The sequence below is a fragment of the Tinamus guttatus genome, unplaced genomic scaffold (assembly GCF_059628265.1).
Source record: "Tinamus guttatus ecotype Peru unplaced genomic scaffold, ASM5962826v1 Tinamus_guttatus_pri_ptg000535l, whole genome shotgun sequence".
Taxonomy (NCBI): Eukaryota; Metazoa; Chordata; class Aves; order Tinamiformes; family Tinamidae; genus Tinamus; species Tinamus guttatus.
This window is the reverse complement of record NW_028289069.1, coordinates 386,247-413,907: the sequence shown is the minus strand read 5'-3', so window position 1 is coordinate 413,907 and position 27,661 is coordinate 386,247. Positions and strand designations below refer to the sequence as shown.

The 27,661-nt window shown below is 38.6% G+C and overlaps 1 protein-coding gene across 1 annotated transcript; it reads left to right on the top strand.

Annotated features, from left to right (window-relative positions):
• Positions 1-116: 116 nt before the first annotated feature.
• SPMIP7 (sperm microtubule inner protein 7) lies at positions 117-26,026 on the top strand. Its single transcript, XM_010220898.2, is given in 10 exon segments — positions 117-630; positions 6,631-6,713; positions 7,672-7,745; positions 8,403-8,541; positions 9,040-9,107; positions 10,040-10,081; positions 10,492-10,599; positions 22,466-22,573; positions 25,715-25,801; positions 25,803-26,026. Coding segments are annotated over 10 exon segments (1,257 nt in total). The 3' UTR covers positions 25,837-26,026.
• Positions 26,027-27,661: the final 1,635 nt, after the last annotated feature.

The window sequence follows — 27,661 nt, the reverse complement described above, 5'->3', positions numbered from 1 at the left end:
CTCCAGTTTTACTTGGGTTTATTAGGAAAGACCTCAGAAGACTGAAGAAATGGGAGTCTTTTAGGGAGTCCCGGTCTCTTGTGAGGTCTGCTGCCAATTAAGAACGAAGGAAGAGAATGGTCATGGTTTCCCATGGAGCTGAAAGGCAGTAAGGTGCCGTTTACAAAGTCTCAGTGCCAGCTGAACCGCTTTGCAGAATGGACCGCCAGCAATATCGAAGGCTGTTAAAGAAGATGCGCATGCCCTTTGTGAGAGGTCCTGAGAACAGACACGACTTTGCCAGCTTTGAAGAGAAAGACAGTAAATCTTTCCTTAAATTCAACCCGTACACCTGTGCAGGAGAGCCGAATTACCCTTTATTCCCACATCGGGATGATGTGTCTTTAGTAGATCCTTGCTCAGGTTTTGTGAGTCCAGGAGCTGATGCTGAACTCCAGCCCTACGCCGGAAGAGCCGTCGAGTCCCTGGTGGACTACAGTGATGTGAAACCTCATCAGCGGGTCCCTGCCTCGGGAGAGAGAGGCCAGGCTGCCCACAGGAGGCGGCTGATCCTCCTGGAGGAAACCAGCTGGGATGGAAGGTGGAACTCCAGGGCCGTGCCAGCTGCTTCTGTCAGGGCACGACTTGGAGGTAAAGCAAGGCATTAATCATAACCCCACCAAAAAAAAAAAAAAAAAAGTGTTTGATAAATAAGTAAAATCAGTTTCTGAAGACCATCCTGCAAGTTTCTGAAAGAAGAACCTTGTAAGATACGTTCGTACTGGACATTGGAACTGAAAGTAGCAACTGCAATCTGCAATAAAGTGTTTGTATGATTCATTGGCTCTGCTGTAACAAAGAGGAACCAGAGAGCAAATTCTTGTGAGCGTTTCCAGAAAACCAAATCTTTGAAACTAAGTAATATTTTTAAAAATCTATTTATGTAAATCAAGAAATTACATGTAAAAGCCATAATGAACACCTGCTTTAATGTGAACTGAAATAACCTATTATTCCAAAGAGTTAGGGAACTCCCTGAATTTTTCTGTATCTTTTGCTATTTCCTCACAAATAGTAATGCAGTTTGCACTAAGACCTATTCCAATGTCTAGCTGCTGAAACAACAGGAATCCTTTAGGGCTGCCATCATATTCTGGTCAGAGTTCACATTGCCTTTTTAGTTTGTATCAAAGTGTTATACCTAGAATTGTGTCTGATCGTTTCATATTAGTTGCAACATCAGAATGGAAGCTCTCTCCATTTTTAATGCAAAGCAAATTTACATTTGTGGTTAATATTTAAGGCCATAGTCCCATGAAAATTCTGGGGAGTAAAACTGTCTATCCAGACAGTTTTGTGAGATTATTAGTAGTGAGAAGTGTCACTTTTCTAAAGGCTTAGCAGATTCAAACAATTTGCAACAAGAAGTGCTCTTTACAGCCAGAAAAAAAAATCGTTTGGGAACTCAGGCAACATTCTGAAGTCCCAGAGATGGGATTGTTTTTACTTAGTATATCTATAAAGAAATATAAATAAACTCCTTGCTCCATTTTACTATACAAAGAACCTAAGAAACCATAAAGGATAAAAAATAGAAATTCTACCCACTTCCCTCTTTCTTCTTGTTCATCCCAGATCATTTGTGCTTTTGTTTGTCAGTTACTGTGATTTCTGTTTACATATGAAATTAGGAATTAGGTGTCAGGCGTGAAGCAGAGATGGTCGGCTGTTTTTGCAAGTGTCTGGAAGGGTGAAGGACAAGGAAGGACTGAGGTGTGCAAGTCTGTCTAATCCAGCATCAGTTTTCAAAGAGAAGCTCTGCAAATGTTTTCATGTACAAATTTTCATGTACACGTTTTGCTGGGCGCACAGGTATCAAATACCAATATGTGCAAACAGGTATAAAGGAGTTTGAGTTTTAAGTTGCTTTTTTTTTCTACAAGACTGCATAAACAAATTCCAGATTTCAGCAGTGCAGTGCAGAACCCAGCTACCAACCCACAGGCACATGATGCAATGAAAGTTGCTAATCTTTCTAGATATCAGTCCTGAAACATTCCACAGCTAAGCTGTTTGGGGAAGTTCTGTTGAAAGAGATCAGTCACGCATTTTGCAAGCAAATTCTACAGTCACTTTCTCCACTGTATCAAGGATGAATTAAAAAAAAAAGACCCACAAACAAAACAAAATGAAAAAAACAGGAAGAGAAGCAGCCTTTGAGGTGTATAAAACATCTGTAACGTATGGGAGAGCTTCTGCATGTGATCGAGTGTTTGTCTTTGCTTGCCTTTGGCTTGTCAACACAGTTGCTACATCGGACTGCATGGGCAGCCTTTTATATCTGCTAATCAAAACAAATTTATGGAACTGTGAGGCCCTAAGTACATGTAAGTGAAGTAAAACTGGCAGAGAAGCCTTTCTAAGACCCCAGAGTCAGAGTCTACCAGAGAAGGGATGTAGATTAAGAGCTCCTCTTCGTATATTCTCACTCAGTGCAGGGAAGGTGCTTGGTGCTAGAAGTGAAAAGAGCTGACAGTGCTTGCCTGTTGAGTCCTCTTCTGTCAGTCGTTTGACAACAGGATTCTGTCCTCATTTCCACATGCTTTCAAGTTTCTCTGCATTGCTTAGGAGGCCCTGCAGGATTTGTGCCTGGAGACCTGGCAATGATGCTCCTATATCCGGTTTGTTAATAGTGCTCTATTTTTCATGGCTTAACACAGAGTTGGAAGTGGGGATTACAGGAAGAATCAGGACTTCTGGTAAGTCAAGTAAAGAGTAGAAATGACCTCTTATTCCCATTAGAAGATGAGACACCTGCACCTAGTTCAAAAACTAGGAAATGGGAAACATTAGAAAGTTTACCTTGATATTAACCCTTGTTCTAAGAAATGAGAAGTTATTTAATGCTATTGTAAGAGTGACTATGTTTGGATCTGTCTTTTCGTTTCATCTTATGCAGTGGATAATTAGCAAAGGATATCAGAACAGAGCAAGTGTCATGTCATCATACTTACCAGACTCGTTTCTTATCATGTGATGATCTGTAGACTGGTGATTTCCAGCGCTGGAGCTGGTGTCTTTGTAGATAGTAGTTGCAGATTCATAGATTTTTCTTCATGAATATATCCAGTTGTTTCTTGAACCCATCACCTAACTTTCAACACCTCCCCCTTTCCAGATAATATGTATGTTAAACAACGTCTTAAACATAGATGGGTTGTCTCTGCATCTCCTACCAGTGATTTCCATCTGCCTTGAAAACTGATCATTTATCCCTTCTTTGTTATCTAGTTTTCTAACCAGTTAATTATCCACATGAAGATCTTACCTTTATTCCATACCTGCTCCTTTCAAGGCATTTATTCACCAGAGCCTCTTAAGAGAGAAGAAGCCAGAGCCTGTTAGCAACTTGGGGAAATTGCAGCCACACTATACTCCCTCCTTGCTGGTCTTTGACTAGGTTCCTTCCCTGTGGTTCCTCCCCTGAAGCAAGAAACATTTTCTCTAGTCTGATGATCATACAGGATTAAGTTGCACATTGAGTGCGAGGGATATCAGACTAGGATTCTAACCTTTCCTTTCAAACAGTGTTTGAAAGTAACTGAAGTCAATGCTGGTGCCTCTCATTTTGTAACATAGATATTTAGGGGAGTAAAAGATTTCATCTGCCCTCAGAAAGAAGAAAAAAAAAAGAAAGGAAAGGAAAAGAAGAAAAAAAAGAAGAAAAAAGAAAAAAATGTAAATCAGAAGCAACAACATGTAAAGTAGGAAAAATATGTGCAACTTAACCATAAAAATAATAATTCAAGGACAGTCATAATATATATTGCTTATAACCATTGGAGCATATAAACCAAGTTAAGTAAGAATGAAAAAATGCCCTACAGTAGAAACAAGAATACCTGTCAGTGGTAAAAAGTGCTATTAAATAATTATCCATCACACACTGAAATGTTTATAGCATACTGCCTAATGGACCAGTATCTCATCCAGAAAATAACAAATAAAATAACAAAAAAAACAAATAATCTCTTGAGGGCTGAGTACCATTACATAAAACACAGATATGGTTTCAGTAAGGATTTAATTGTTTAAGGTCTATACAATCATGTGTTTGATTCTGCATTCATTTTTCACTAGCAGAGAGATCTTTGCTTGTTTAACAAACAGTTTTTTTTTTCTCTGTTACTTCTTTTGTCATGCATGTTTTTCCAGTATATTGGAAATTATTTCAAAACTGTTGTTTTTATGCTTATGTAAAATCAGTTTCCAGTGGGTGGTTTGCAGCTTTAATTTCTTCAAAAGGAGTAAAAGAAAATGGAGGGAAGTAGTGATGTCAATGGGCTATATTTATTTTTCTTATATAGAGAGAAGTAGAATAATTTACTCAAGAACTAAAGCACATGAATCTGGAAGAGTTTTCTGTAAACTCTTCACTTTGTGTTCCTATGTCCTGCTGAACCTAGTGCTCCTACTGATTTTTAAAAAGATACAGTGTCAAAAACAGTGCACAATTTTCAGGTGCGAATGAGGTACAGAGAAAGAAGCTTATGAGACTTTGTTTATTTTGTGAATCCTCTCTACATAAGTCTTTCTGCTGTGACATTGAGAATCTCAATTTTTACTTTAAAAACAAAACAAAATTTGTTCTGGCTTTCATGGTTTCTGGGAAACAGCTCTAAAGTCTGACTGAATGAGTCTGAAGTTTCAGCCTCTGGCTCAGAATGCAAAAGGAAAAAGGATGACTAGCTAAAATAATAACATGGATCTGAAAGTATCATTGAGCTTTTGGTAGTTAAAAGTGGCAAAGCCACTGAGTTCCCATCTTGGGCCAGAACAGACTGTACTGTTTTCAAGCCTGTGTACTGAGCAGCAGCAGCACTGAAGCCTCTAAAAAGTTGACTTAAATAATTATCATCATTGTTACGCTGCATTTCTCCACTGAAGGTAAAAGAATAAATAAAATTTAGAAGATTAATCATCCCAGCAGTAGGACAATTGTGTGAAGATAGCAAAGTACAACATAGACTGGAAGAGCAAAGGTCTCTAGAAATTCATATGTACAATTACCAGAGCAAGTGTAAAATTATATCATGTCCTGCTATGGACACTAGAGCTGACATGAGTGTTTTACATACGCAGCACAAGTAATAATGGTTGCAACCTTTGCCCTTTTAATAAATAAACCAGAGTAGCACTATCTTAATGCAACTCTTAGGACATATGCACATATATGACCGTATCTGCCTCTTTAGTGTAGAGGACACTAGTATATTAAATACCTATTAAGCAATTACAACATTTCAGAAATAAAACTGAATAGAAACATCCCTACAAAAATCTTATAAATTTTCAGAGAGCATTTAAAGTTTACATTGCACTAAGACAATGAAGATGCAGCCACCATGTTTACTAAAGGTCATTGCTTACTTAGGAGAGATCTTCTAAAGGAAAATGTTTTAATTAGACAGTAATTCAGCTTGAAAATTCTTCATGGTGCCAAGTTCCTCATATTCTTTCTAAGTTTCTCGAAAGCATCAACTGAATTATGTCACACTGCACATTACGTTCTTTTATAAAACAGGCCACGCTATTTCAGTACTATATATAGCATTAGGATACTAATAATCTTAGTGTCTACTGAAAACTGTGATTTTCTTTTAAACTTTGAATGATTAGTTCTTTGGGGCAAGAACTAACTTTGCATTGTGCCCAGTGGTTTTCAAGTTTTAGTCTTTGAACTTTTTTTTCCAAAGCACACCAAAAATTTCTACGGTTAACTAAGAAAAGCAACGGTATTATGAGTTAGCTCTAAGTTGATAAATAGAGATTTTCATATGAAATGGATTTTTTTATGGAGTTCGGAATTAAAAAGAATGTTGAAAACTAGTAGTACTTTCTGGATACTAAGACTTCCCGGTGTCCACAGAAAATGGTCTTATGGCTATATGTTTGCTTACCCTTTTTTTTACTCTATCGACAATGTATAACAACGCTATGCAGAAGTGCACCTTTCCCAAAGTCATCAAAGCATTATGCTACTTAATGATACAGCTCTTTAGATGATGCTCTTATACATATCCTTACCTTACTTACAGAATTGCTATGTTTCTGACCCTGTTTCCCTAAAGGAACAACTTGGTTTCATTTATCCTGTACATCTATCTATTGATCTCCCGATAACTTCTGCCCTCACTGGCAAATTTTTGACAGGGACATATATGTATCAAAGATGCATTGCATGCCTGCAAGTTTTTTAAAGATTCAAGTTTGGGGAGAAGAAAGACTTATTTAGTCTTATTAGTGTTTATGACAGAGATGCTGCTCAGGCATTTTACCATTCCTTCTGTTTGGCAGCAGCAAACTTAGTTAACAGCATGTGCGTACAAGCAGGCATGGCAATATGTGAAGCTGTGCAAATCAGAGCAATGTCTGCTGTGACATTATTTAGCACTTAGTGTCATCTTCAATGTAATTTAATATATCTTTGTGAAAATATTTAATTCCTTTCAAAGTGGTGACAATAGGTAAATGAAATCCGGTGTTCAAATGAACTTGGGATTTTTATGGGAAGCCGTGGGTTGTTTTCATTTGATTTAAAACTAAAGATTGCTGAAAATTGATTAACACAATAGGAAACCCTTCTTTCAGGTTGGAAGACTCTGGTTGAAGATGCTTCTGCTTTACCAGACCAAAACCATATTTTTGCATTTCATGTGAATCCCACTCTCAAGGTAAGAGGTCTGGTGCTCTTGTAATGATGCAAAACATTTAAATTATGTTGCTTCTAGTTTGTTTTCCATTTAACTTATTTTTGCCAGTGGTTACTATTTCACATCTTCCATTGGATATCATGAAATTAGCGCTGTATTTCAGGAAGCTACACAGTAACCGTTGACTCTAATCAGTCTTCAGCTGTGACCATTCTTGTTTTTTCTGTATTTCCCCTGGCTACTTAGACTGTAGTGTAGGACTGGTACTATTGATATTATTTATGTGTAACTGGAGACAGAATTAAAGAAAAAAACAAATAGAAATATGCAAAAACTCCAAAAGTACAGTTGAAATTATTATTTTAATATTTAGGCAAGCCCATATTGAATGTATTTCCATATATAATGCTTAGATACTGCCTTGTCTGGGGCAAGTCCCAAATAAATTAGTAAATAATAAGACACCCATGCTTCCACGGCACTAGTCTAATTAAGTCTTTTCATTAGTGAGAATGTAATGGTATAATGCATCCTTCAACAGGAAGCATGTTATTCTTAGTACTTAAAATGTTGCACATATTAAGAGTTCTTTAAGTTGGACCACCTGAATATCAGTGAACGTCACACAATCCATCAGGTGTTTCTAGGGGACTCCAAAGTGCACGTTTGCTATGCCATTTGATAAGTAACATAGCAGATGGGAACCTACATTCCAGAAGAGCAGAGAGGCAAATACATAGTAGTATAGTATTTAAACCTCTCTTCACTATATTACATTTTACTTAATAACTAAAATTCCCAGAAATAGATCCACTCTTGCTCTCTGGTGTTGGTTAGTGAAGAATGTGAAATTATGTTTCACATTTGGATGCAAAACTAGATTCTAAACTAGGAGAACACAGATATGTACTCTTTGAACAAGCAATAATAGCATGCTGATAGCAACACCTTCAGCTCTCTATTCAACCGTTTCTTTTAGAAATCAAATGATCTTTCTGCAAGGTGGAGAGAAGAAAAAGCAAGGAAGTATTTCTACAGTTCAAGTACTCAAAGGTGAGAGACTATTTCTTTTAAGAACAGTTTTTGTCTGTGTTTTACTTCATCTTTTATCACTGTTTGCTGTTGTGCATCTTTAGGGAGCTGGGCATGTAAGAATGCAATCAAATTTTCTACCATTCTGAACTTCTGGCATTGTAACGACAATTATTTGCATAGAATTCATCTCACTAGCTTTAGTTACCTAAAAGTTTGTATTCAATCTGTGCAAAATATCTCTACTTCCTCTACGGGCAGTGGAGAGAGACTGGAGTTTCCAGAGGGGTTTCGGTACATATGTCTTCATTGCCTGTCATGAGCTTGGTGTGACTGGTATCTAATCTCCATTTAGAAGAGTCCATTCTCATTTAACTGACTGTTCAAGCCTAGACAAAATAAATCCCATCAGCACAATATGCTTATTGCAAGATAAGTTACTACTTCCAATTACGGAGTGATGTCTTACATAAGAGAAGCCTTAAAAGCGAACCATAGTTATTTGTTCCCTAGTAAGTAATATACAATTCCAGGGTTTTCACTTTCCTTTAAACTAGAAAGACATTTACTTTTTCCACATCTGTATTTATCACAGAATTTTATATTGTTTAGCTGAAGTTGGTACTCAATAATGATTATATTGGAAACCTTTTCTCTTGTGTCTTATTGTTGATATAGAGGTTATGAAGAAGTTCCTTGGGATAATATTTTGCCTCCCAAAATCCAGCCACCGGAAACAACAGTAGAAGTGATGGCTGATCCTGTTTCCCAGTATTTCACAAGAAAGAGATACAATTCTGAGTCTGAATTAAGCCAAGTCAGTGAACAACTTCTTGTAAACTGTTTATAGATATTGCTAATGAAGTGTAGCCTATATTTTGTGTCGATCATACACATAAACCCACAGTAATGATTTCAAAAAAAACAGTCCCAAGTGAGCACTTGAAGTCAACAGAACACTCCAATAATTGCCTCAAATGGCTCGATATTTTTTTTCCCTTTTCTGCCTATAAACTGGAAATTTGTGCGAAAGAATGACAGGTGCAGTAACAGAAAAGAGGACAAGAATATCAGTGAAAAACTGATTCATATGAATGATGCTGTAGCATAACAAATATCATGCTGAATTATTTTATTTGTGATAATGATTTGTAATAATTATTTTTAATAAGCTAAAATTCAGTCCTGCAATTGTATTTGCACAGATCATCCTTCCCATGTGAGTTTATCTCACTGGAGGTAGCCACATGAAATTCTATTAAGCCAAATTAATTAGGTGATATTGCCTTACAAGAAGTATTTGATATGGTCTTAGGTTGTTGGAGGCCTCTGGGACAGATTTCAGACAAGATCTTTTACCTCTCCACAGAGACCTGTTGTTTTGTAAGTATCATTTCTTGTGAATATGAGAGTCCTCTTAAGTATTTCCTCTTAATGAAGTCTGCACGCAGACTGATCTCAGCAGCATTCTCTAAGGAGAGAAGTTAAGATATTTAGTCAAAGTATCCTCCAAAATGCTTTTCCAGAGAGAGAAGAATTGGAAGAAATCTGTAAGGTTAAATATTATGTCATGACTGCATACATCTGATGTTTTCAGCGAGACAATGTGTTTACAAAGACACCACCAAACACATTTACAAACTCCAGGCTTTTTCTGTGCTCTGTAGGCTCCCTAATGATCTCAGAGTGCATCTAGCTTGGTAAAGCGAGGCAGAGGAAGGTCAGATGGGCTCAGCTAGTGAGCCAAGTAGAGACGTGGTCAAAGCAAGGTAGGAGGACTAGAACTTGCCTGCTTTCCAGACTATAAGCCAACAGGTTTGCTTGGGCAAACTCAATAGATGGGTGCACTACTGTGCAGAATTGTCAATCAATGAGAGAGGCAAGCATCTGTGCAAGGTGGCAGGGAGAGAGAACATACTATCCTTATCATTTCTTGGATGCTTCAGACAGAGCAAGAAGAAAATTTAAGCCCAATGTTAAATTTTCCAGTAATTCCCCCAAACTGCATATGAGAAGTGCTGCAGGAAGAGAGTGCCTTTTCAAAGGAAACTTTCTTACACTAAGAAACTGAAGTCCATACCTGGGGGTGGGGTTTAAAAGGTGAGACTGCCTGCTGAATTAGGTCATTTAACATATATGCCGACCTAATCATTTATCATGGTCTTTTGCCACAATTCAAATGAGCAGTCATCATTCCAAAAGAAAAACTGTGGCTTTTTCACCACCTCTCTTTTGGGACCTCATAAATATTCTACTGGATTATTCTGTCTGGCAAAAAAAAAAGGTGATTGATTGATATATTTTGTCTTCAACAGTGTAAGCCCAAGCTCTCGAACCTGTCATATCCCTTCCTATACGTAAGTACAGTCTCCTTGGGTCCTTTCCATGTTCTACATTTTTGATTTAGCCCAAGCAACCCATCTGTCCCATTTTCTATGGCATGACTTGTACATGGACTATGGGATCTATTCTTAAGGTCTCTTCTGGTGCCAAGGGAGGGGAAGTGTTGAGTCTTCTCTGCTTGTGGGTAGCTCCTTTCTGCTCATATATATTAGAGCTGTCATTTGCTGTGTGCTGCAAGTTCAGCAGGTGTTTGTTTTCATCTTGGGACACACCAGGCTAGCAGGACAGTTCATCTCCATGCATTTTCTCGTGGACCACTTTAATAAATAACTAGAATTTTGGAGCATGCAGTATGTGGTTCAGCTGCCTTCAGCAGCTGTGCTATGAATAATGTACATATTTGATTTCCTTTCTATCCAAACAGTGGCTGTGTTGGTGCAGTAAATTTTGAAGACGTTGACAATGCCAGCGTGGACTTAATCACACTTGGTCATGTGCGAAGTTCAAAGCCTCGCTACACAAACTCTGCACAGTACGTTTTCTTTACTAGCAGGAGTTTTGTATCACTTCTTGAATTACAGTTTTGAAATAGGAAAAAATCCTTCAGTATCTGGTCTTGTGCAGGGGGAATTCACCTTGTTCTTTTCTGTAACTCGAACAAGGTTCTGTTAATTAAAGAAGCCCAATGGTCTTTCACATACTCTGAAGATTGATCATGAAGAGTCCTTTTCAATAACTGAGTCAGCAATTAGTGGCTTACAGCTGTCACTGCCATGCTCAGTGTGGATCTGTATAGATCTAAGGTACCATTCTGTCTACATGTACAAAATTAGTCATCAGCTGATGATACAAGATAAGCAGAGAGATCTGTACTAAGATGATATTGTAGATTTTATCCATCTATGTGTATTAATGGTAAACCAACATGCAGCTTGTCATGACTAAGTATTCTTCATAGAACCCAGATGTTCTGTATTAGGGGGAATTACTCTCCTAACACCACACACTGTGCTTTTCAATTAGAAATGTTAGTTAGAGTTTTTTCTTTTTCTTTTTTTTTTAGAAATTCAAAACTTCTTTGGATTTTTTTTTCTTTCTGTCTTACTTTTAAGTCACAATACTTACCTGACATTTTGCGAAATGTCTCCAAGGAAATATCTTTGTCATAGAAACATGCTTTCAGTAATGTAAATGAAGCTTACACATTCATATAACTTTCTCCAAGCACCGTGTTGCTAATTTTGAGGATGGAGTTTCAAGATCCTAGAGTTTCAGTATGACCCAATGACTTTTATCTAGCACTGAACAGTCTGAACAGACAGAGTAGAAGCTACTCTAAGTGTCCTGGGAGGTAGAGTTTCTCCGTGATGGTGCCACTGCAATATACCATTGTCTCTGTCTCATGAACTCTTCATGTTTTGACTTGGGCTGGGAGACAGAAATGAGAATATATTCTCCTTTCTGCTTCTAACCTTTCTAGTCTAATTGCACCAGCAAACTCTAAAGAATGGGCAGGCACTTTTCCTCTTCTCCACTAAAAAAGGGCTGTATCTGAAGCTAATCTGAGCACATCTGCTAGTTAGGCCTTACCCCAAAACACCTGGCTTGTGTTTCCTAATGTGGTTAAACCGTCTAACATAGGCATTTCTATAAATGCCCAGCAGCAGGAATAGAAGATTTACCTCTGGATGTCAATGGTGCAGGCTAAGGGGAAGTTCAGTGGATGACAGCTGCACTTAAATTCTTTACTGATGTTCCTGGGGACTGCATTAAGCTCATCACTGTTGAAAACAATGTCTGTTAAAAGTACCCAATTACACATTCCCTTGATTAAATTTAATTTTGGACAAGGAAATGCATAATACCCAGAAAATTCAATAGGGGTAGTAAATCAGAATATCTGTTTTTTTTACTCTTTTATATAGTAAACTGCTAAAGATAAGTTTGTTTAAAAAGCATAATTTCAATAAGCATAGTAGGACAAAATTAAGGTAAGAATGCAGTAGTTTGGAAGGATAGCTTATGAACTTGTATAGCACATCATTCTGCAAAAGAAGACACATGGTTGGGTATCAATCAGTGTTCTTATGTGACATGCATAAAGCACCATTAATGTAATCAAGCTGTAGCTAACCCTTTTAAAAAATATCATCTGCTTACAAATTCCTTACCAAATTCAGAGCAAATAACTTTTCAACTTTTCTAGCTACCAGTGTTCACAGCTGTATCTTACTGAAAGAGCAGCTTCTGTCTTTCCGTGGGCAGTTGCCTTAAAAAAGATGGAATCATAAATTAGTTTATACCTTTCGATTACTGGATTACATTCAAGGCTTAGAGCAGGACCTAGGAATTCCTGCTAACACCATTCTGAAGAGTCCTTACTTCCAGAAGACTGTGCTTGTTTGCCAGGCATTGCTTACTGTCATAGTTAAAGCACGCCCAGTGCTTTAGTGTTACTAAAGAACAGGAGCGTTGGGTGAAAAAGCGAGCAGCATTCCTTGATGCGAGCATATGGCCTGAATACTGTAATGTTGAAATATGTGATTTTTAACTTTAGCCACTAGATGTCCTTTGAGTTTGCAAAAGTCCCCTGAATGCCATTAGGAGCACCTCTGTACCTTTGCTTAGATCGTAAACTTTCAAATTCTAAGGTTAACATTTTAAGCCTTTAAAATTTCCTAAAGCTGTAGTCTGAGATGGTAAGAAGCATTTTTTTTAAAGCTTTGGAGAATATACCTGAAAAGAGCCTGTTTTATCTATCTTATCAGATTTTTCTCTTTTCATCGACCTTTCCGTTCTGTGTTTCCAATGCTCTTACGTAGTCCACATTTGTGAGGAAACTATAGGACAGAAATTTTGCTGGGGCAAGCAAAAGGGAAAAAGCTATAAAAATATTTCCCTCTCTGTTCTGAACAAAGTACAGAATGCTGGGCATTGCTTAATGTATGGCAGAGTAAGTGCTAAACATTCCCTGTTGCTGGGAGGCTGTTGCTTGGAGGTGGCTAGAATTTCTGAGCTACAGCTTAGGTCTGTTCCCTTCTGCTTTTCCTATCAGTTTTGAGGAGATTTCATATCCTTTTTGTACATGCCGCCATCCTTGTAGGGAACAGCACATCATTCTTCAAACCCATTAGTGCAAGATGTTCACAGGCAGAGTAAGGTGCTGCCCTGTAAGATGGTTGAGTTTGACCCATAATTCTGTAATTAAACCTATTAATGCTAGGCTTTTATGTCTGTTGTGCACCATGCTGTTTCATTGCATATGCTGCATAACAGCCTTCTCCCAGCCTTCATTTAACTTCTGCTTGATTTAGAGCATAAATGTTAGAAAGTTTTTTGATGAATGTATTTTTTTAAAATATAGCATACATAGATTCCTCCTCTGTATGTATAGCATACAACAGAGATTTCAGAGTTTGCAGGGAAGTTAATAGAGCTGTTAAGCCTTGATTCTGCTGTGTCTTATTGCTGGTAATGTAGAGCTTTGAGGGATGGGAGCTACTGGGTGAATTATGCTGCAAACAGGGAATAGCCAGTCTGGAGCTAGTTGCTGTGTTTGGTGTCTATGCGGCTTTACATATTTGAGCACCAGGCTCCATGTCACCTTCTCCAGCATTTGCTGTGTCCTCTTCCTGGCTTTCAGTGAATGGAGCTATGGTCTTTACTGATTTCTGACAACCTGGGAAGCAAGAGCTCTGAGACCTAAAATGTTCTGGCATCTTGGAAACTCCTAACTTCTCCGAAACAAACAAACAAACAACAACAAGAAAAACTACTAACCACTAAATCCTTCTTAGAGTATACCTGTTCTCTGTGCCTAAGACTGTCACACATAAAGATTGCTGTGATTTTGAGTAGAAGAAAGAAAAACTTCACAAAGCAACATAAAAATCATTTCTCCTCTTTTTTCTTGTCCTCTTTTTTTTCCCCGCCCCCTTCCCCTCTCTCTGTGTTTGACTGTAGTTCTGGACACATCCACAAAGGTATTAAGGCTCCTCAATTCCCACTAAAATCCTTGAGAAGCAAGGGATGTCATTTGGATTTAGAAGCCTAAATATGCTTTGCAAATCTGTAAAATGGAAAACACAATCTCACTGCAGATAGGCACTTTCACTGTTTGATGGAGTATCAGCATTGCACTTCCTGCCTCTAGCACTCGGGCGACAACATCAGTTTTCAGGCATCAGCTCTCTGGAGGGAGGCACTGGTTTTCCCCAGACCATACAAGAAAGCAGTTACCAGTCAAATTAAGAGGAAAGCTGAAACTAACTGAAGAATCATCTGGCTTGCAGAGACAAACAGGAAGAGTGGTGAACCTGGGCATATTTTGTATGTTACCCCTGTGCCCACTCTCTCTTTCTTTTGGCAGAACAGAAAACCACCTTCTTTTTTTTTTTCTTTTTCTCAAGGAATTAGGAAAAGAGATAAAGGTCATGTTGTATGCTGCAGTGGAGCATAAAACCCCCTAATGTAAGATGAGCCTAGTGAACAAGGCGCTGGATATTTACACAGCACACCAGATACTACTCTGCAGTGCTTACTGCGCAGCTTGGAAGTTTTACAGATGGGAATCCAGATGCAGTGGGATTAAACAGCTTGCCAAATACCCTTGGGAATCTATAACGAAGTTAGGAGTGAAACTCCATATATTCTGAGTTTCAGCCTGTATTTTTTTTACCAGACTCTAATTCACGAAATTCTAAACTTTAAACTATTGAAATTGTGCTTTGTTTAATCACAGAATGGTTGAGGTCGGAAGGGACCTCTAGAGATCATCTAGTCCAACCCCCACCCTGCTCCAGCAAGGACACCCAGAGCATGGGCACAGGGTGGCATCCAGGCGTGTTTGGAAGATCTCCAGAGAAGGAGACTCCACAGCCCTTCTGGGCAGCCTCTCCCAGTGCTCTTGCACTCTCACAGTAAAGAAGTTCTTCCTCCCATGGAGATGGAACTTCCTGTGTTTCAACTTGTATCCATTACCCCTTGTCCTGTCACTGGCCACCACCAAGAAGAGTTCAGCCCCATCTTGTTTACATCCTCCCCTCAGGTACATGTTGATAAGATCTCCTCTCAGTCTTCTCCAGGCTAAATTTGATTAAGAAGACAGATGCTTTTCAAAATTAAAATTAGCACAAATTGTTGGATTTACGTCTAAGAGTTAGTCTGAGATAGAAGGGAAAGCTTATGAACATAGGCTCTGATGTAAGCTTTTTGTCTTTCCTCTGAGACTCACAACAAATGATTCTGGGAAAGCCATGCCATAAATGTTGTGACTCAATTACAGGTACTAAATCTATGAGTCTGAACTTATTAATCAAAATTATGTTTACAATCTAGTGAATCAAAATTATCTTTGTGATCTGGTAGCAGCCTAATGTGGCCAGTGTACATTTTCATGCGCGAGCTGTGGAAGGGCTTTTCTGCAAGCAGACTATTTATCTTCCCACCTGACCAAAGATTCTGGATGATAATCCAATTCCTCTCACTCTCTTCCAGGCTTTCATTAAAGCCTAGCTTGGAAAAAAAAAAAAAAAAAAAAAGATTGATGACATGATCTCTGCAGATCTGTTCCAGCCTTGGAATATGATATCATCTAAATATCTTTCGTTTGTATATTCTCTCCTAAATTTGCTTTAGGGTGAACTTATTCCTTTCTTTTATCTTGGTTATTTTTCAACATATGCTTAAGAGAGATAATAATAATTATACATAACATAATACATAATGCTACATAGTCCTGTAGCATTTATTTACCAATGATAATGTACAAATCTTAAAATAAAATAGTGAAAAAAAAATTAAGAAGTTGTTGAAAGAGCACTCTGAACATATATTTTTAAAGCTGCTCTACTCTATTATTGCCTTTTTATTTATTTATTTATTTTCACCAAAATGTTTTATAAAGCTCAGGGCTCCATCCACTGCATTAAGGTGTCTCAGTGCAGGAGTGTAGGTCTGACTGATTTCTTTTCTTGCCACAAACTAGCAAATTTCCACATTGAATACTTTGTTGCTTTCTTGTATGTTCAGTGAATCTTGTTTGTGTAACTTTGTCGAATATGCTGGCCAACATGTGTTCAGCAACACTCTTTTTTGTGTGTGTGTGTGTGTGTGTGCATTTAATTCATCTTTTTTATCTTGGATCCTCTTTTTTCCTCTTTGTTGTGTTCCCCCTCCCCACCCCCAGTTGTCTCCTCTTGTCTGCCTGCTTTAAACTCTGTTCCTGTATTTGCTTTCTCTTTTTCTTGTCACCCATGAAGTATAAAACCTTTGGAATCAGTGAGCTGGAAACATTTGCTTACAAGGTTTCCTGAAGAGGGATGGAATTGAGGATGTGTTCACACACTTTGCAGAACTGAGACCTTTGTAGTGTGTTTTAGAGGATTCTTTAGAACCTGAAGATTACTGTTTTATTGCTTATTAATTTGCTTGTTTCTTACTGATTGGGTTATTAATTATTTCATTATAATATTTATTTAGCTGTGGAAGGTGAATTGGCTTTATACGTCGCATAGATGACCATATACCAGGTATGGAAGCAACTGAACTTCAGAGTAAGTTATGGGCAATGGGCCAGGTTTTCAAAATAGCTCAGCAGTTACACTTGAAAACCAGAGTTCTCAGAGAGCTCCCATTCTGGGTGCAGTGCTGGTTGCTAAGCTCCTGTAGAAATCTGGCAAGCAAAACTTTTAGATACTGAGAACTTTTGGAAAGTTCTCCTTTAAAAAGGACTGCTTCTGAAACACAGGTGTGTATCAAGGAAGAGGAGGAAAGTTTGAATTTTGAGGCAATGTTGAGTTATAGGTATTTTCTTGGGCAAGTTACGGAGAGGAGGAAACTTTGCAGCAATGCTAGGCTGGCTTCCAGGAAGGCTCAGGTTGCTAAATCTTATGGGCATTTTAGAGAGACTCTGCTTTTTTATCAGTGAAATAAGTAGTGACCCAATTCATTCTTTCTTGATATTAACAACTTATCTTAAAAACCTCTCTGTTATTCAGAAATGCATTTTGAACTCAATAATTACAAAAACTATGCAGAATCTGTGTTTTTATATTCATGTGGATTCCCAACATAACCACTGGCTGCCCTCTTAGTTTTAAACATCTTTATTGGTTTGTAAGTTTGTGTAATAATTCTCTTCGACCTCACAGCTCTGAGCTTTTTCCTTTAGTTGACCTGTTCCTCAGTCTGCTGCAGAAACAAGGTTATGCTCTGTGTGGTATTTTAGTTCTGCAGGTGTTTTAAGGGTCAATGGAAAAAAAGCCTCCCACGTGGGTGATGGGGATTTCCTCTGCAGCAGTCATGGGCAGGGCTCTGGTAAATGCTTGGTTTGACAGACACAAACAATTTTCTTTCCTTCTTGGCATTGCTAGACTCCTTTACACTCTTCATGTATACACGTAGTATAGTAAAAGCATAGTATGTTTAGTCCATTCCAGCATACACAGTGATAGTAAATGCTGATCAAGTTACACAGATCTCAGATTCCTCACTGCTGTGTCTCTTGTATTGTAGCACAGCAACTTCCTGATTTCTCACTGTTTTGTCTATTGCAGCCTCTTGAAATTTAACAGGAACAGTTAGGACAGACCTTACGTGCTTGTTGTTGTTGTTGTTGTTTCACAGTATAGGACTCTGCCTCTTGAATTAAATAAAAATCTCCAGCACTCATTAACACAGACTTGCTACTCATAATTCATAAGCTCTCATAATGTTCAGTAGATGGCAGTGGTACACACATCCATATGCGATCTAACTTAAAGTGTTGTTTTACCTAGCAGCACTTCCGAAGACTTAGATCCTTGCCACAGCACTGTGATAAGGTAGATTATGGCATCACTTTTCCAGAATTGAAGACTGAGGCAGCCAAAGTGTGTCCCAAGGTATAAAAGAGAATAGGACCAGACCAAAATCCATTTCTGTGAGTTGATTGAAATGGTAACTTTATACATGCAGTTTCCAGGAAGAAAACAGCCTGAGTGTTTCAAATCCCACAGTCTTGCACAAAGCTGTGCTCTGAAACTGTCCTTTTCTCTCAGTTTCCCAAGTGCATTGGGCAAAAGTCTACTATCACACCAGTGTATCTGTAGTGACTTCATATCACAGTCATATTGCTGCAGTCAGCCTCCAACTGACTGTGTGCAGCATCCCTTAATTATCTGCAAGTTACCACAGAAATCTCGCAGGCTGCAGTTAGCTGGAGACCAGACCCTCTTCCTTGCACCTTGCATAGTCATTTGATGGGCTGCTAAGAGCTTTCCCACAATGTTTCTTTTCTTCAGAACCTGACAGCTCGTCCACTGTGTATGCGTTTTTACTAATTTCCCCATTTGAGTCACTGGGGCAGGAAGGGTGCTCACATAGCCCACTTTGACACTTTTCAAATCAAGATTTTATCGCTTGAATTGATTTTCTTTGTTTCTGCAAGATTCGCCTATACTAAAGAAAGCAGGGAAAAAGTAGGAACAAAACAAAGCTGCTTAAAAATGTGGAAATAAAATGTTCCAGTTGAACCTGGTCCAAAATATTTCTGGGAAATTACATTTTGATGTTTTTGACCTTTTAGAAATTCCAAATCCGTTTGAGAATACACATTCCCTACGCTGCTCCGATACTTGAGAGAAAAGAGTACGAAATACAAACCAAAACACTATGTTCAAAGATCCTGCTTTCTCACACTGCCCAGATTACCTTGTTGGGACTTCATGATGTTTCCCAAGTACATTTTTTCCCAATGCAAGAGACTGTATGGATTGTGTTTCCTGACAGGATCATATCTGAGGCATTTGAACTGTCGTTCTGCTTGGCACATAGGATCGTGGTGTAAAAGAAGAGACACAATGTAGGCCTACACATAGGCCCACCTGGGAGGGAATTTGAAGTGGAAAAGAGTCTTCTATGCTGTGAGTGAGACCCAAGGCCTGTTTTAAAATTGCACAAACAAGGGTTAGTAGGTGGCCTAGTAGATGCAGATGGCTGGTAGATGCAGGATTGCATTCACTAGAAGGAGTTTTTGCACAAAGAGCTTGTACTCTTCAGTCACCCCAGCTTAATTCTAGGTATAAGGTTTTCCAGAAATATAAATGATCTACAGGATCTTGAATTTGTCCATGATGACTGTAAGATCCAACACCGAGGAGGGACCATCAAGTATCAATCCAGCTGCTCCTTCAGAACACTGTGGTTCTCCAGTGGGTTCTGTGTAGCCGGTGGCTGGCTTGGGTAGCCTAAGGCATCTCCTACCACTCCAAATGCCCTTATGGGTGGCCAACTAAGTTAAGTTCACACTGTTTTTTTCTGAACACTACCAGGGAGTAAAAATCTTCAAAGGCTTCCCAAGGTGGACGTACTGAACCGAGGCACACCAAAAGAGAGGCACACAGAATCGCTGCCTTCCACCTGAAATCCTGGAGCTAGCATCGATCCAGCTATTAACACTTTGTGTGTTTCTTACGGTTGTGATTAAGAGCTGTTCACATGATAACAGGGAAGCAGATGTCATGACTACAGAAGGAAAGCTTGATGATGACAACCATAACCACAGAAGAGTTCTCTGCACTGCCCAGTTGTAGCCTGGTGCTTGTTTTCTTCAGCAGCAAAAATCTGGTTTAGCTGCTCATCAGCAAAAACATACTAGAGCTAGACAGCATGATCCAAAAACAAAAAACCAAAGGGGTATTTTTTTAACCTCAGTTTCTTCTGCTTTATCACATACATAACCACAGCGCATTTTTGCATCTTCTTTGCAGGTTCCCAGGAGAGCAGCTGCTATAGTGTAGCGTAAGCTTTCTTACTATCCTGGTACTTTTGGCTTCTCTCTACACATCTCTCTTCTCTTTTAGGGCAACATCCTTTCAGCAACATCCTTTCATCCTTCATGTTATGAAGTTACTGACTTCTTTGAATATTTTTTGGCAGACAGTTTAGAACAAATCTTTATCTTGGGTCATCTTAATTTTGTTAACCTGGCTCCAGTTTGGTCATTTCTGATGCTTTTCTCTTCGGGAAAAATATGCTAACAAAAAGGTATTATTACTAGGAGTGCCAGGTTGCTAGTTTTTCAGGCTTTAAAGATCAGATTTTATGATTTTTATTTTTACATTGCATAGTGCATTTGGATATCTCCACAGTTGTACAGTTATGTTAGATAACTCCAAATACATGTATAAAATGTTCCATTTTGGAGTTTATTTTTGAGATCTTCTTATCTTATCTGTGACACTCATACAATTCCAAGGAAATTAATCTCTCTTCATAATGTGAAAGATGTCGCTAGTATGTGGGCAGTAAAATTCTGTTCGCAATTTGAATAATTCCTTCAAATAGCACCACACCTTCAGATTCAGCTGAACACACCCAAATCCCTTGTGTTGGTGTGCCTCAGCCAGGTCCCTGTGTGTGCAAATGGCAGGTTTTATACAGAGTCACCTCATCTGTAGCTAACCTGGCAATTGTCTGTGTTTGCATGAAAAGTCAATTTTGCCTGAGGGCCATTTTGAACAATTCTGAAAATATGTTCCTGTGCTGTACCAGCCCCTCAGGCCGACTTGTCACCATGACATGGCTGCTGTTAAGACACAAAGAAGATAAGCTACTTGCTCTATCAACTACTTGGGGATTCCCTATGCGTAGCAGCTTTCCGAATGCCGGAAATCTGTTTTACTGATCCTACAAAGCCATCTGCGTTGGAGGGTCTCACATGGCAGTGTGACCAAGAGAATATAGCAGTGTGTGAATATGTGTGTATATACTGAATATTCAGTAAATATATGGGTGCAAGTGCAAGGTTACTCCAAAGAAAAGGCAAAGAACTAGACCAGCCTGCTGCTGACTATGAGCATATGGACAGCTCATGCTGTCCACACACTGCTCATGCTTCTGAGGCATGTTTAGTTCACGGGCAGCCCTTTGTGTTGATAACTGTGGATTACACACAATAGAGGCAGGGACAGCATTTGGTCATTACCTCTACTACTCTGGTGAGGAATTTCAGGGCCAAATTTAGTGCAATAGTACACTGGTCAAAGAACTACCTAATGAACTATACCTCCGACATGGGTCCAGTTGTGCAGCCTGTGCTGAATTTAGTTTTGGAGAAACATCTTGTCAGCTGTGCTGAAATTCTCTGTGCTTTCTAGTAACTAAAGGAGATGGGTTTTTTTGCCCAAAGCATATGGGAACCAAAATGTACCTTGGATACAAAGGGGGCACTGTTATCATTCATTCGTGCAGTCTGTAAATGAACAGGAGAGAGGCACAGGCAACGTTTATGGTCACAACTCCAGCTGATTCAGTGGCTGAAACAGCTTGTCGTGAGTGCTTACCCCAGGTGTATGGGCAGTCTGGACATATGTATAATTCAGTGGTGTCCTATTTTGAGCTGTCAGTATAGAGCAGGATGAGGCTTTCTGAATGACTTGGTGCTGAAAAAACGCTGCCATATTGGGGTTTTAGTTCATTTTATTTTTAATCTTCATGGATTCTGTCTCTGAATTCATACTAGCATATTTTCTCTTGTCTGCCTTTTTAGTTTTTTTTTTAATTTGGTCCATCTCTGCCTAATCTTCCAGTAAGTAGAAGTAAAATTGTCAGTTGCATTACCTCAGATAAGTTCTACTCAATATCTTTGAGGAAGTTTCTTTTTCAATTTCACATTAAGCCTTAGCTTTGCAATTAAAAACAGGATTAAATAAGTGCACAAAAAGGCATATACTGTCTCAGTCCAATGTTGCAAGCTAGTATTTAAGTTGATATATCTAAGGGGTGTTGATAGTATTACACATAAATCTAAATTTATTCCAAAAAAAACAATCTAGACGAAACTTGAAAAATTTTAGAATCATTTGGGAACGCACTCTTCTTATGTTTAAGCCACAAGAAATTTCACCTGTTAGCCTGAAGACTGCTACCTTAATTCTATCCATGTTTCAATATGGGACCTAAATGTCAATTATATTTGCACCACATTTTTTAAGAATATTTCCTTGAATTCTTTTTGTGATCTCTTTTTTTTTTCTTTGAGAATAAATGTCAGTCTCAATCATGAATATCATACAGATATTGCCAGAATTCATGCTACCTGGAAAAAGAAGAAAAAGAAAAAGAAAAAGAAAAAGAAAAAGCCACCAAGGAGCTCCCTTTTGCCCTGTCTAACCAAAGATTTTGAGTGGGATCATCAGCTAGATCACCATAAAGTTGCTTGACTGATACTAAAGAAGCTATGCCAGTTTACACCTTTTAAGGGTCATTCATTGCATTTTGATGATTTTTTGTCTATTCCATATTCATCTTGGATATAGAAACATTAACTTCTGTAACCTATCTGTAAGTCATATTTCAAGCCTATGTTCATTTAATTTATTGTTTCTTGCTCTTCCTCCTTTAACTTTTTTCTTTAGCACTCCAAATATCCCTGGGTACACTGGCAAGGTTCATTGGACAGCAACCCACCCAGCCAATTCTAATGTTCCATCAACAACCCCATCGATAATTGCACGAATGCAGGGGTAAGTATGAGGTATAGTTTTCAGCTTGTTCAGAAAGATTATAGAAAAAATCTTAATTTCATTAATTAAAGAACAATTAAATATTAAGCATGACATTTCCTTGGTTTAAAAGATACAGCGCAGTGAGCATTACGTATCTACACGTGCTAAATCAGCTTGTGATTTTAGGATTTTTCTGGAACTTCGTCTTAAATTATGATTTATAAAATGTGGATTATTCCTACACTGATAAATCTCTCCTCTAGCCACGGTGGCAAAATCATGACTTAAGTGATCATATTTTTGATTGATCCCCATGTGTTTTGAAAGAGTCGCATGTATGTCAAAGCTAAAATATGTCAGAGGAAAACGGTGGTATTCCAAAATGGTGTTGGCAAACCCTTGTGAAATGGATATGTGCTATACAGAAAACAGTTGTTAAAGTGAGGTGGATTTACTCCACATGCAGTGAGGGGGAAAGCATGCCATGCCCTCACACTGATGCATCCCCTCTGAACAGGAAATCATAGCCCCTCGTCTCTACTATGGCTACCTCAGGAACCAATTTAATGTTTATTATTCTTTCTTGCTTTTCCATGCAGGGCTTGTTAAAACTGCAAGCCACGTTTTAGAAGTAGTTAGGTGTCCTGTTGATTTCAAAGGAGCTGGACACTTCAGGACAGCTGAAAAGACACTTTTCCTTGTTAGTACATAGAACTCCAGAAATGAGTGTAGCTTTAAGCTTGAGAGTAGCTTAAAAACTATTTGTTTCTCCTCTCCTTTGTGTTTTTGTCCTTTCTTAGATCCTGATTTCTTGTTTTTCAGAGTGACACTATTTCCACATATTCCTGAGATATTTTTTCTTCCATTAAATTGCCTAATCGGCTTTAGGATTCTGTTCACAACTCATCCTGCTTCTTTTTCAACACTTCCCATGAAGAATGTCCAGAAATGGCTTGAGAAGTTTTAGGGAACTGCCTGGCTTTTAAAGTGTTTCATCACTGAGCAAAATGCACTGACTTCCATATCTGCTTTCCACTATCCTTCTACCTCTGCTTTCTATCTCTTGTGGTTATACTTAGAAAAGAGACTTTAACCTCTAGCCTCAGCAGAGACCTCTAGTTTGCTGGTGACACAGAGTGAAAATACACAGCAGAGTTTTGAGGTCCTGTAGGCTAATAAAGCTGAGAAGCAGAGAAGCCTCATGCAGACTAACTTGCTTCTAAATGTCACAGACAGAAGGAAAAACACAAATACATCTTAGCAGATGTCACTGGCAGCCTTCAGACAGATGCAAGATCAAGAGCAAAAAGGTGTCATCTAAGAAAGGAAAACGTATATGTTGCTTCCTTTACTTTCTACAGGCATTTGTGTGGGTGTAGTTTGTAGTGGATGAATTTTCTTAATTTTGTAGTAGATGGTAAGAATAGGGGTTTTCTTGTCTGCTAGTGGAGCCTCTCTAGAACCATCGCAGAATCCTCTGACTTTTTTTTTTTTTTTTTTTTTTTTTTTGAAGAAGGGGGTATAGGAAACATGTAGAGGGTATAAGCTCACCAAAAAGTTGTACACCAGATTTTACTGCCTTTTTTTGGTGCTGAATGATAGGTGCCCCTGAGGGTAGTACCACTGGTTTTCAGATGGCAGCAGTCCTATTTGACTTTCACTTGGACAACTTATGGAGTAAGACAGTATTCACTGAATTAGGATTGAGCATCATTGGCCTTTGTGGATCTGTTATGTAAAAATATTACAGGTACTGAGAGTTTCTCTCCATAGTGTTAGTGATGCCCACAAAGGAGAAATTCTTAATGCTTGGTTCGTCTCCTTTGCCCAATCAGTGATAAACATCCTGCTCATTTCAACAGTCACAGGCTCAGTTGGAATGAAGTGGGAAGATAAAGAGATGAGAGCTTAGTTTTCGAATTTGGGGCTCAGACTTTAATTCACCTCCACATGCTTTTCACGTGGGAGGTTTTTCATTCTTACTGCTTTTAAAACAGTGACCCATTTATTTTCTCTCCCTTTGATCATTCTCAAGCTATGATTGTAATAATTTCCCGGAAAGTAGCAAGGTGTTCTGTCTGTTGGATATTTCTGAATCTGCTTCATCTGACGTGTCTACAAAATATGTCCAGCCTCCTGAAGACAATTATGGATATCAGACGGAGCCTCTGCTCTCCTGCTAACATGGTCTAATAAATGTTCCTGTCAAAAGGATCAGCAGCGTTAGATAGACCAGGCAGCACTCAGCCACTTCTGCCCTGTGTTTCTATTGCATGGAGTTTCAGCAGTATGTGGAGAAAAATCATTTATACCTATTATATGGTTTCAAAAGGATTGTATAGGGTACAGCAGATACCCAATTTCTTCATCTTTGACTATAAATAGTGTTTTTATAAGTCAAGCTTTATTGCTGTATTTTTACTTTATTTATATTTCTAGGTAATCCCAAGTGAGAAAATAAGGTTTCAAAGTCCTTTACTGCAATTAAATTCTGGGAGCATTATCTAGCTTTTAAAGAAGACAGAATGTTTTATGTTTTGTTTCATATTTTGTTTAAATGAACTGTCTATTGGTACCCCAAAAATATAAATCTATTTGAGCCACCAGTAGTATAAAAATGTCATGGCCTCATAATGATTAGTATAATACTGAATTTAGTTTGGTTTTAGAGACAAGGATGGTAAACTTTCAGTAAGCTGCTTCAGGGACCTTCAGATATATGGGACATTTCAAGAAGGAATGTAAGGACAAAAGAAAATCAATGTCTTTTGGAAACTGAGTGGTGCCTTGGGTGCCCTAACATAGTCAGAGCTCATGGCCGTTTTCTACAGACTGCATGCAGGTTAATTGTGAAGCAACTGTGTGTGTCCAAGAAAGGTTGGAAAGAGGCAAGAGCGGAACATGCCTTTCTTACAGCTGTGTTGATTTGTCTTTCAGCACATGTTAGATAAATCCAGAGACTGAGAATTAAAGCTTTTATAAAGAATTTCCCAAAAATGGTGGAAGTCCTTATACAATTGAATATTGTACATTGTTAATATTCTCTGAGACCAATGGGCATAACTGTTTATAGAGTGAGGGGGATGAAGGTGTGGATGTTTAGCAATAATGTAATTTAAAAATTTAAATCTTTCTTTTTCTGTCTTTTTGTAACTGCAGATACATAGCAGAGCATGGACACTCAACTCAATACAATCACCAGGGTCCTTTCTCCCAAATGCTTACTCCAGTTAGTCCTCAGAACTCTCAAAAAGATACCACAACAAACTATTAAAGTTTAAGAAGCATCAGACCTTTTTACCTGAGTAGTAGGGAGCCTCGGTGTCTGAAAGTGAGGAGGAAGGAAATGTGTGGAGATGCGTGGATATTTTAAATGCATAACAAAAATAAAAAAAATGCAGAAGTGGTTGGTCTGGGTAGTCCTTACTACATTGGGCTCATATCTATGACTTGCTAGCATTGATAGTTAAAACCTAACAACCAGGGAAACAAGGGAAGTCTTAAGTCTAAGCTAGAACACTTGCTGTCATCTTACTGGATTTCTGTGGTTATCAAGATAGAAAATGATGCTATAGGAATTATATCAATTGACATAAATGTTTGTAATATATGCATACAAACAAGTGTATTGATTGCTAATTTTTACTAGGAAAAACAATACAGAGCAACAGTACTTCTCACCAACTCTCCTAAGTGTGGCTTGCAAAGAGAGCTAAGTGTCACACAGTGAGATTTTAAAACCTGCCAGTTTTGGCTCTCTGTGTATCAGTAAAGAAAAGGAGTCAGGTTATGATCTCTAGTCTGGAGCTTAGTTGATGTTATATGCGGCTTGCATCCATGCTTTAACTCTCTCTTGAAAACAGTTAAATATGAAGGCCCAAGGGCCAATACTCAAGTCTGTGCCTTAGACCTTGGATTTTCTGTTGCATTATAAAAACAGCATGCGCAAGTCGCATCCACGAGAGGGAAGACCAAATGTGACTTTCAGTTCAGGGAAATGTAGTCTGCTCCGTGGGCCAAAATATTTCAAATTGTTCATCTGAATTTTGGCTGCCTGAGAACTTGCTCTAGATTTTCAGTCCTGGGGTCTCTGGTATTAACCAAATCATCTGTATTGCTACTCAGCTACGTCTCTTGCTTGTCTGTTTTTTGTTTGTTTATTTTCCAAAACAGACTTGTGAGGGGTACTGTAAATACAACCTATTTGTAAGATATAATTGTCCCATAGCCAGTTAAGGGGCAATCTGTGAATGATTATAAAATATACCAATGGTTACAGACCTTTCCAAGGCCCATTCAAGAGTAGAATGAGACTCGTAGGAAATGCTGGAGTGTAGGGAATATAAACCACAGAGCCGGGAGACAGCAAATCCATGAGAAATCCATCTCTCTTCTCGAAATCCTACATCTTTGCCACTAGCTCCCACAGACTAGACCCTCAACAACTATAATAGGAATTGAACATCCAAATCTCAGCCACAAGGGATATATGTGTCCCTGAGGCACAGAAGCTAAGCAAGAGGAGCACTGATGCTAAGGTGTACAATTTCTCTTGATAAAACTGCAACAGATGGTTGACCCTAAAGAAAGATGCCAATTCTTGAAATGTCAACACAGAAACCTTACCCCTTTTAACTGTCTGTGTTTTCATCATGCACAAAGCTCTAACACCATATTTTTTGAAGAGATGCCAAAACTGTTCCCATCTAATGTTTTCTCGGTACGCGCGCAATTAGAGCACCTACAACAGCACGTGCACAGGTACAGGTACAGGAAGCATGTAGCCTACCTCTCCCTTTCCTGCTTATCCATATTAGAGCTGCACATGTACTTAAGTTGGTGAATCTTCAGATAAAAACACTCTTTTGTAAAATTGCCCTATTATGCCGTACTGAATTATTATGTACCATATAAAAATATCTGCAGGTTTGTTAATGGTGACGAAGGCTATGGTGCTCTATGCTTGAGAAAGATTCGAATCTTTCAGAACCCCAACTCTGCAGTGCAGACAGAATGATCCTGCTTTGGGTCAGAATGTAGGAGCTGTCTTTGCGCAATGGAATTCAGCATCACAGGCTATATCTTGAAGAGAAACTTAAATTCCGT